The sequence below is a fragment of the Pyricularia pennisetigena genome, chromosome 5 (assembly GCF_004337985.1).
Source record: "Pyricularia pennisetigena strain Br36 chromosome 5, whole genome shotgun sequence".
In the NCBI taxonomy this organism is placed as follows: Eukaryota; Fungi; Ascomycota; class Sordariomycetes; order Magnaporthales; family Pyriculariaceae; genus Pyricularia; species Pyricularia pennisetigena.
This window is the reverse complement of record NC_043743.1, coordinates 634,357-644,235: the sequence shown is the minus strand read 5'-3', so window position 1 is coordinate 644,235 and position 9,879 is coordinate 634,357. Positions and strand designations below refer to the sequence as shown.

At 53.4% G+C, this 9,879-nt stretch overlaps 3 protein-coding genes across 3 annotated transcripts; 1 reads left to right on the top strand and 2 right to left on the bottom strand.

Moving 5' to 3' along the window:
* Positions 1-888: 888 nt before the first annotated feature.
* PpBr36_08144 (uncharacterized protein) lies at positions 889-2,280 on the bottom strand (the record flags this gene model as incomplete). The annotated part of the gene is made up of 2 exons (XM_029895276.1): positions 889-1,708; positions 1,862-2,280. The coding sequence occupies 2 exons, from the start codon at positions 2,278-2,280 to the stop codon at positions 889-891; spliced, it is 1,239 nt and encodes a 412-aa protein (XP_029747448.1).
* Positions 2,281-2,808: 528 nt separating this feature from the next.
* On the bottom strand, positions 2,809-4,344 carry PpBr36_08143 (uncharacterized protein; the record flags this gene model as incomplete). The annotated part of the gene is made up of 1 exon (XM_029895275.1): positions 2,809-4,344. The coding sequence occupies one exon, from the start codon at positions 4,342-4,344 to the stop codon at positions 2,809-2,811; it is 1,536 nt and encodes a 511-aa protein (XP_029747443.1).
* A 2,264-nt stretch (positions 4,345-6,608) lies between these two features.
* Positions 6,609-9,659, top strand: PpBr36_08142 (uncharacterized protein; the record flags this gene model as incomplete). Its single annotated transcript, XM_029895274.1, has 6 exons — positions 6,609-6,677; positions 6,862-7,714; positions 7,795-7,880; positions 7,939-8,280; positions 8,353-8,463; positions 8,529-9,659. The coding sequence occupies 6 exons, from the start codon at positions 6,609-6,611 to the stop codon at positions 9,657-9,659; spliced, it is 2,592 nt and encodes an 863-aa protein (XP_029747444.1).
* Positions 9,660-9,879: the final 220 nt, after the last annotated feature.

Here is a 9,879-nt window from a genome sequence, read left to right as displayed (position 1 = left end):
AAAAAAAAGAGTGATGTGATCAGGCGCTAGACACAAAAGGCAAGACAAAACATGCAGGTTCGGCGAGGATGTGACCACCAAAGCAAACCCCGCACAAATCCCGCCAGTCCGGGGGTTTCCGTACGATGCGGAGGAAATGAGACCTTTAAGAGTTGTAATATTGATGACAAGCTTCTCCCCCTCTCTCCAGAGGACTACCCCCCCCCCAAAAAGCCCTCCTTCTTCGACTTTTGTAGGAATGATATCGCGTGCCTTGGACCTTCGCACTTGAACTAGCGGTGCGAGCCCACCCAACTCGACCTTGTGACGGACGCTAGCGCCATGGCGCTCGTCATTCCATGTAAGACATCTGCACAAACGATCCCGACATTGTGACGAATGACAGTCCAAGAGAATAGCATCTTGTATGGGTAGGAATATGCCACCCGAAAGTGGTAGGTCGAATGGGTAAAGGATACTACAGGGAAAGATAGGGAGGACATGAGATAGGACGATGGGCCTGGACAAATCCTCTGGATCGATTATCAGTCGCTCATGGCAATTACGGAGAAAATAACTGCAGGACGTGTTCTTATAATTCTATATTGGCGCACGTTAATGCAGCTATTTCCCCACTATAACCTCCTTGCCTTCTTGGCTTGGTATATAACCCATCTTGAATCGATTGGCGAGCCCCAGTGTCCAGATCATCACTTGGCCAAACTACCTTCCGGATGGGGTGGGAGCGCGTGACCGAGCTGTCGGGGGTAGTGAGCCGTCACACTCACAAAACAAGAAGAGATCGACGTCTTCTTCGGCCGCAAATATCGGCCATCTCGGGGTCTTGGTTGTGAGGGGTGATCAACGACATACTATACTGTTGGGTGACAATATTGCGGTGCGGTGACATCAACCGTTTTCACGCAGCCTCGCCAAGGCCGCTGCTATCCCGTCGCTGAGTTGCTCTTTGTTCTTGGGAGCCGCCTCGGTAGCACCAGCGCTGCTGCTACTGCCTTCGACTCCTTCTGTGGCGTTCGTATCCTCGTTCTGCAACGCGCTGTCGTTTTCCATGCCTGACATCCTCCGAGACTCCTCGAGGGCCGCCTCGAGCATGGCATCCTCATCGTCCACATCGGCGATGTTCAGGTTCCAAATCTGAGTCTGGCTCGACATGCGCGCCTGCTGCGTCGACCCTGCGCGGCTGCCACCCACACTCTCCCTCAGCGGCACCGCGGCGATACCCTTCTTCCTCGCCGCCCCGGCCTTCTTGACCCTGAAAGGCTGCTCAACTACCTTGCACCAGGCCTTGACCTTGCGCTCGCCCCAGCCGCTCACGGCGGCGACCTGATCCGGGTCGGCGTTGATGGCGTTCCTCAGGCTGCCAAAGGTGCTGACCAGAGCTACGGCGTCGGCCTTGTTGATGGCGCGCGGCACGGTCACGAACTCGACCAACTTTTCGGCGTAGCCTGTTGCTGGGGGAGCGCGGATGGCCGCGAAGCTCGCGTGCTCGTACGACTTGTACAGCTCCAGGTAGCGGGCCGCCTCGTGCGACGACCAGCACAGCATCAGCGTCACGTCGTTGACCAGGGACGTCTTGGACAGCTCCCGTAGTGCCTCCTCGTGGTTCGGTATGTCGACCATGGTGAGCAGGATGCGCATGTTGAACTTGCCCTGCAGGTTGCGGATACGAGTGTATATGTACTCTGGGTGCAGCCTGTGGTACTTGAGGCTGTACAACGACGACGACGACGACGACGACGACGACGACGATAATGAAAAGGCAGGAGGGATTCATCAGCCCAAAGCTCTTGGTAGGTATTCCTAGAATGTCTTTTGTGCATCACTTCTCACTGGCGAAATCTTTGCACATGCATCACTTTACCTTAGGAACAGGGCGCATGTCGTCAAGCCGAGCACATAATCCGCTGGAATATCGCTATATTCCCAGGGGACCGACTTGATCCACTCGAGCACCGGGTTGCTCTTCTGCCTAGGTGACACAAGAATCGAGGACCCGGACGACTTGGACGGGAGTGCCTGCGGCGTCGGTTGCACGATCTTGGCGGCGCCGCCATTTGCAGCCGGGGGCGGAGCTTTATCGACTCGCTGCGGCGTGGGTTGTTGGATGCGCTGCGGAGTCGGTTGCTGGATCCTTGAGGATGCTCCTGCTGCTACACGTTGGATCTGCACCTGTTGCTGCTGCTGCTGCTGTTGTGGCCGAGAACTTCGCGAAGGCCCAGCGTCAACCCCTGCAAGTGCCTGAATAAAATCATCATCGGCCCCGAAATCGTCGTCGTCCATGACTGATGCTGCTCGAGAACTGAAACGGTTTCTTTGAAGGTTGAACGGCAGACACGAGCGTCCCATCAATTAGTGGAGACAAGTGAATGACTTGGAGTTTTACCCGCACAGACCATGTGAGACCCTGGCTAGAGTGGAGACGTATTCCTGCAAGTATGATCTCATTTATCGATCTGTCACAAGAGCTGGACCTCTACCTCAACATCCTCAACAATATGATATTTTGCGATGATTGTCCGTGAGAAAATGTAAATGATTAAAACAAAAGAGAACTAGACTTATGCCGTAAGTGAACAAAAGAAAAAAAAAGATGCATTGAGAACATTTCCCATGTCCTCATCATGTTATCGTAACAGGTAAAATTCCAAGTCGTAAACGCTCAGCCCCACATCTCCAAATACCGTCGATTGGTACCATGACGTGACGCATGAGACTGTCATTAGCGACATTCATTCGTTCTTTGTAATACAAACTTCCGGACGTCACAACCACCAGACATCCAGCATCCGTCTCGACCACCTACAGAGTCTAGTCGAGATCTTCTCTTGGCAAACCATCGCTATCACCGAACCCTGTGCGTTGGCTCTTGGTTAACGATTCATGAATAGCGTATAGCGCGCGTAGCCATGTGTTGATCATAGTCTCGGCGGCCAGAGAATCTTCTGGCGACAAACGCAAAGATGGCTCCGAAAATAGTTGTTCCCGCAGTCTCTCGTAGGCCTCAATCATGACCCAAACCTGCAATTGCGACTGGGTAGTACTGGACGAGCGACCCGCCCTGTCATGTAATGTCGATGACAGTTCTCGAGTGAGAAGCTCGAGGCATATCTGCAGGCCGACGCTCGTCTGCGCGGGGCTGCTCGGTGCCCTCGGTGGGTCTCTCGGCTGCTCGAAGGGTTTCATCGGGGGTGATGGGGGCTCCAGACAGAAAGACGCTGGCCTGAAGTAGATGGTCTCGTCGTCAAACGAGACGAGCGTGCCAGCTTCTGACACCGGGGATTGGCCACCTCTTTCGAGGGGTGGCGGCGAGCCGACTGACGACAAGTCACTTCGGCTCCGCCATCGTCCGGTTGGGGGCAAGTCAACCGATGAGAAGTCACTCGGACTGCGCCGTCGTCCGGGCAAGGACGAGTCGGACGATGACAAGTCGCTTGGACTACGCCATCGTCCGGTCGGGGGCGGGTCGACCGATGACAGGTCGCTTGGACTACGCCATCGTCTGGTCGGGGGCGGGTCGACCGATGACAGGTCGCTTGGACTACGCCATCGTCCGGTCGGGGGCGGGTCGACCGATGACAGGTCGCTTGGACTACGCCATCGTCCGGTCGGGGGCGGGTCGACCGATGACAGGTCACTCGGACTGCGCCATCGTCCAGGCAAAGGTGAACTGATTGTCAATTCACTCCGGCTGCGTTTCCGTCCAGGCAGAGGCGGTAGGCTTCTCCCTTGCAAGTGACGAATGCCTGGTAGGGGCGCTGAGCGCGAACTTCGCCAGGGTGAGGCTTTGGCCAATCGATCAAAATCCAAAGCGCCCATCTCGGCGCTTTGTCGTTTGAGTTGACGCTTCATGCGTGCCGCGGTGCCCTCAAGCTGTCCTATACGGAAAACAGGGGTTTTGGCGTGTGTCCGCAGCCTCGTTGACTCGGTAGAGGAAATCGAGTCCGGCGTGCTGTAGTGAGACTCCATTTGCGACCTTCGCTCTAACCTGTGGACTCCTAGGTGGGCAAACTCAGGTATTATGTTGACCATGCCATCTTGATGCTCTGGGCAACCGATTGATGGGGATCTCTGAAGATAATCCGCCCATTTCGCATCACTCAGATCTGGCTGAGGCGGGATAGTCTGAAGGGGCGGTGTGCGTGCGCGATCCCATAATCTGGTTCCACGGGCGGCTTTGCTTTTCCCGGGGCTTGGGCTCAAGGCGGCGCTGGTAGTATCAAATGAAGGTTGTTGTTTTGGCTGCTTCAAACAGGGCTTCTGCAGTCTTTTCCTTGGACGTTGTGCCTCCAGGGTATACTCGCCATGGGGAGGCGGGCGTGGAGGGACGAGTGAACCATTGGTCATTTTGACGAAGGAAAACCTGCAACTTGGGCTGAAGATGTGGTGCTGCAATATAATCGACCAGAAACGAGGTAGCCCGGGATGCCGGTATGAGAGATCGACTGGGGTGAACAGTTCTTCATATAAACATGAACCTTAGGCGAGAATCTGCTGGTTTGAGAGATATGATCTGAGAGGGTGGGAGAGCTGATAAGGGAAAACCACCACTCGGGAAAAGAACATTCGGTATCTTGAAGAAGAGATTAATGCCAACTATGACCAGTAACGGTAATGGCCATCCAACATGTGATCGGACCCAATAAGCGTGGCTTTGCTTGACTGGGTACATGCAACTAACTAGATAGACCTGGACTTGCCGAGCCAACGTCGACGAATTCTAGAGTTGTCGATGCATTATAACAGAGAATCAGTAGTTGGGTGTGGCTGACAAGCCGGCTTGCTTTCTGGGAGTTTAAACACCCCCAGCTACCAACACCAAAACCGGATTGTGGCAGAGGGATGGATGGATGCCCACAATAGATGTCATCGGCATGAAAAAGAAGACAGGGGTAAGCTTCCCGCATCTGCCAGCTAACAAAAGACTGCAGGCACTAGCCTTGCTTGGAACGCTTGTTCCAATCAGAAATGTCGGTCCACCCAAGCTAAAGCCCCTGTGTGGGTTTGGCCCGGGGAAGCAGCTTGCAGTGGTTTGTATTAGGATTATGGCATCTCCCGTATAAAGAAATCGTGAAAGCTGAGGCCTCACTCAAGCCAGCCTGTTCTCGCAAACATAGCACCTGAAGGCTGCAGACTTCTGCTGCAAAAAGCACCTAGCATCATCTACCAGAACGCGAGTAAGCAAAACACTCCGCGAGATCGACCCACCTTCTTCTGGCCTCCATTGTTTGTTGGTTCTACTGTAGATAGTTTGTAGATAAAAAAACAAAACAAATCAACTATGGATGTCAGACGAGTCGACGGGCATTCCGTGCTGATGTCGCGTCGATCAGCTTTCAGCTCGCGTGTCATAGAGAAAAATATTGAAAAGGCGTGCAGGAGTCAGCGCAAATAGCGGTGGCAGAGGATCAAGAGAGGAAACACCCAGTCGGCCACTTGTTTTCGTCGGTGCTGTTGACATGTTAATCATGTCTTGAGTTTAGCCAGCACTAGACAAACTTCTTTCGTGTTGTTTACACTGGAAAGGCTGGGTGATGAATAGCACAGACAAGTCATCTCAAGATAGCTCACCATGTTTTAGACACTTGACCGACGATATGGAGTGTGATTCAGCGATTGTGGTTGGGCTGTTGTAGAAGTACGATGAGTGTCGGGATGTTTCTGTTTCTTTTGGTTACAGTCGCTGCATATCATTCAGCACGCCCCGGGACTCCAGAGTTTCCCCTCTATTGGCAAGCTTCTTATTAGACTTCATGCCGTCCGTATATTAAATCTAGGATGCCTGACCCTGTAGAAGCGGGAGGAAGCCGATCATGGTCATCGATTGGAGTTGGGGCTGGCGCGATCTGCCGCGAGAGCTCATGCATAAACGCGTCGAGAAGTGGTGGGAACGGGATCAAGTAGGGAATGTCCTAGTCTGCGAGTTTCTTGGTGACTCTTCTCATTCGAAATGGTTGGAAAGGCCGGGGTTTGCCACTTTGATAAGAGGTCTCATACTTGAATCAAAGACAGTTAACATACGCGAGGTGATAAAGTCCCACAGGTAAAGGCGCCCGGACCTTGCAATTGTCCAACAGAAGATTTCTCATCATGTTGGGTTCCATTGAGCTTCATTTCAAATCCTGCGTGTCCGGAATGCACAGACCCCAAAGGCTGTGAAAACCAGACAGGGTCGTATATGAATTAGCTCGTTGATTGCTCGTCTACTCCGCACTGTAATTCATCGCCGTGACAGCCTGACAGGAGGGGTAGCGTAGCTGCAGCCCAGGGTCTTGCAGACCAGGTCATTCCAAATGACATCACTGTAAAAGTCCAATGTCATCCACACGGTCTTTGATTCGCGCCAAAACTGGTCAAACATAGCGCACGAGCCAAAAGTCCCCTACCGGTTAATTAACCTTTCCCACCGTGCCTCCTAGGGACCTAGCTATTATCGACCGCATGGATCGGTGCTCTTGCTTTCGTCCCAAACCACCCAGTTGACTCGATTGAACACCATACGATTGTCGGGAATATTTCGAGAATATGGCTTGTGCTATGTAGAGCTGATCGGGAGCTTCCCGCCACATGCATTCACCCGACGGCCAACAAATCACATCAAACATCTAAACATGAACATGAACACAGCGACCGTTTCATTGGCCGTCACCCCAACGGTGGTGTCGACTTTCGTGACCCATGTGAGTGCAGCAAAAGCTCCACAGGAGCTTCAACCTCTCCATCAAGTCAAGCTCCACTGCCCGCCGTCTGGTGTCGAGCACCACCTATATCGTTGGTTACAGTGAGAGCTAGATCTAGAAGGCATACAAGGTGCAAAATCCCAGGATACGGGAGCTGACATTGCACGGTTGCTCCCTCTTGCAGTTCTTGAATCGCAAACCCTTGCGTCAACGTCCGACTGCGCATCTTCCATATGATGAGGGTTTGCATCTTATCAAGGCCTTTCTCGAGTTTGCGTCAAAACACACTGTCGAGGAACTCCAGGCCTTCACAGCCCAGTGGGTTCCGCATCCCCAATGGGTCAAGGTCGAGGAGGTCAACATCCCAGAACCCCAGGTGCTCCGTGCAGCATCCCTTCTCGAGGAACAACTTGGGCCCGAGGGTATCCGCGCAGTGGGCGGCACCAAGTGGTGGCAATGGCGCAAGCCGAAGAGTCCCCTCCGGGCCGAATGGATCGAGATGCGTTCCGACTACCGCCGAAGGAAAGAGGACAATAAGCCATGCAAGCGGATCATGATGTACATACACGGAGGCGCCTACTTCTTTGGCAGCGTCGATGAGCATCGATACCAGATCCAAAGGCACGCCCGGAAGCTCAAGGCACGCGTCATCGCGCCTCGTTACCGTTTGGCGCCCCAGTTCCCCTTCCCGTGTGGCCTCCAGGACTGTCTGGCTACTTATCTGTACCTGCTGGAGTCAGGCCACGCACCCAACACAATTATAATTGCGGGCGATTCCGCAGGAGGTGGAATGGTTCTATCTGTTCTGGTTACTCTGAGAGACCGTGGGATTGCCCTGCCAGCCGGGGCGGTGCTTATAAGCCCTTGGGTGGACTTAACGCACTCGTTTCCCAGCGTTGCCATCCCTTCGGATTTGGACTACATCCCGCAGTATGGATTCCACCACAAGCCTTCGGAGTCATGGCCACCACCGACTACCGATGAGGTCAGGAAGATGAGAGCCGCCAGGGCGGATAGCAGTGGGGAGTCTGAAAAAGGTGAGCCTCGATATTTCGGCAAAGCAGGTATTGCTTGCTCAGGACTGACAATGCTACTGACTTAGGCAACACAAACTTAGCGGACATTACAGCAGCAGAGGACAACGAGATTCTTCTCTCGGTGACTATCAATGGCAAATCAGTGCAGATTGAGAAGCAAATTCAAGTAAGTCTCTGTCCTTGCAAGCTCTGGCCTAATTTCAAAACTGACAAACTGTGTACAGATGTATACAACAAACGATCTTCTCAAACACCCGCTAGTGAGCCCGATAATGCAGCCTACCCTTGGTGGTCTTCCTCCACTATTTATCATGACTGGTGGCGGCGAAGTGCTTCGTGATGAACAGATTTATCTGGCTCACAAGTGCGCGAATCCGAGCAAATACATGCCGCCCGAATCTCTTCTCACCGATGCCGACAGGGCTTTGATAGAACATTACAAGCCCACCGACGTTCAGCTACAAGTCTGGGATGATATGTGTCATGTTGCTCCAACCCTCAGTTTCACCCGGCCAGCCAAGTTCATGTATCGATCTATCGCTCAGTTTGGTGCCTGGGCTCTTGCGGTGAGTCCATGAGGTGTCTAGAAAGAGACGAGTCGTTTCTGGGTGGGTACTGATAATGATCTTGTTGGTTAGCGTGCACAACGAACGGAGATAGACATTCTTGTCGACGATGCCGTATCGGTTATTTCTTCGTCCTCGGACTCTGGGGGCGAAAACGGACGTAACGGTAGCCTAAACGCCCGTGTAAGTTCACCCGGCCGTTCAAAAGCTACACACTACACGTGAAATCGCAACTAATGAGGGAGCAGGGCGTCAACGGTTCTCAGAAAAAAGATACTCCAGGCAATGTCGGGAAAGCTGGAGACCCGTTGCCACACTTTCAGGACCACATGGTTCGGCAGAGGGTTGATAGACATGGACACGTCTACCCACTGGCTCCAGCTTCGGAGCTCCCGGGGTGCTGCATGGACCGCGATTTGGTTGGAACACCCAAGGAAGGGCCGGTTAGCAAGTGGCTCGAGGCACACAATCAATTCTCCAAAAGGTACAGCAACACAGCCAAGAAAGTTCAAAAGAAACGGATGAAGCAGGCCGAGGCCGGGTTTGAAAGCTTTGGCGCCGGGGAGCACCCACCTCCGAGTGCCCTGGCTGGGCGAAGGAGGATTGGGGCCGACCTCTCAGAGAAGAAAAAGACGCGTAGCATGGGATTGTCGCTGTGGTCTCTCTGGGGATCCAAACACGACGAGCTCACGGTCAACAGAGAAGAGCAGGCGGATTCACCCGAAACAAAGGCTCCAGCGCCGGGAGAGGGCACTGGTGCCCGTAAGTTCTCGGAACTTCAGCGGCAGGAGGGGCCATCCTCGTCTCAGTCACACAGCGAGCAGAGAGGCCCGGCTGCCAAGGAAGATAATCAGACTAGTGGTGGTCACGAGCCTGCCGAGGCCGAGGCCACGCCAGTTGCCAACTTGATTGCCCAAAGACGGGAGAAGGAGGCTGCAGCGGCCGGTGCGTCTGGCCTGCTTGCCGTGCCAGACGCAGCAACGGGTGCCACCGGAAAACGTCCCACCGTCGACGGGATCTCAGTTCCCTTTTCGCTGAACAAGGAGGCAGAGACGGCGAGCATGATGACCTTGACATCAGTAATGGATGGCGGTGCCGCGCATGGGCAAACAGCTGGGCCGATGAGCCCAACGACGACATCTTCGATTAAGGACCTCAACAATGCACAGAGAAGCCGACCGACAACCTCGGAGAATACAGGAACAGCAGTGGCGGATGGTCCTTCACACAACGCCAAGGATCAGGCAGCACCGCCCGAAGACAACACGCTTGCATCGCCGGCCATTTTTGAAACGCCAATGTCCTCGCCTAGTCTGGAAGGACGCCCGCAGCTGGAGAAGTTCATTACTGCGGACGAAGGCCTACCCAGGCATCATTGATATGACTCAATTTTCTTTTCTCTTTTGTCTCTACACCAGCTTGCTATCTCAGTTGTAATGCTCACTGTGTTCGACCACAGTTTGTAATTTTTTTCTTTTGGATTTTCTGCCTCTGAAAAATTAGAATTAAAAATAACAGGTTTGCTCGACACAATGATTGGCAATTGATGTCTGGAAAACGGAACGCATCATACTGTGTAATAGTCCAACAAAGGGACCT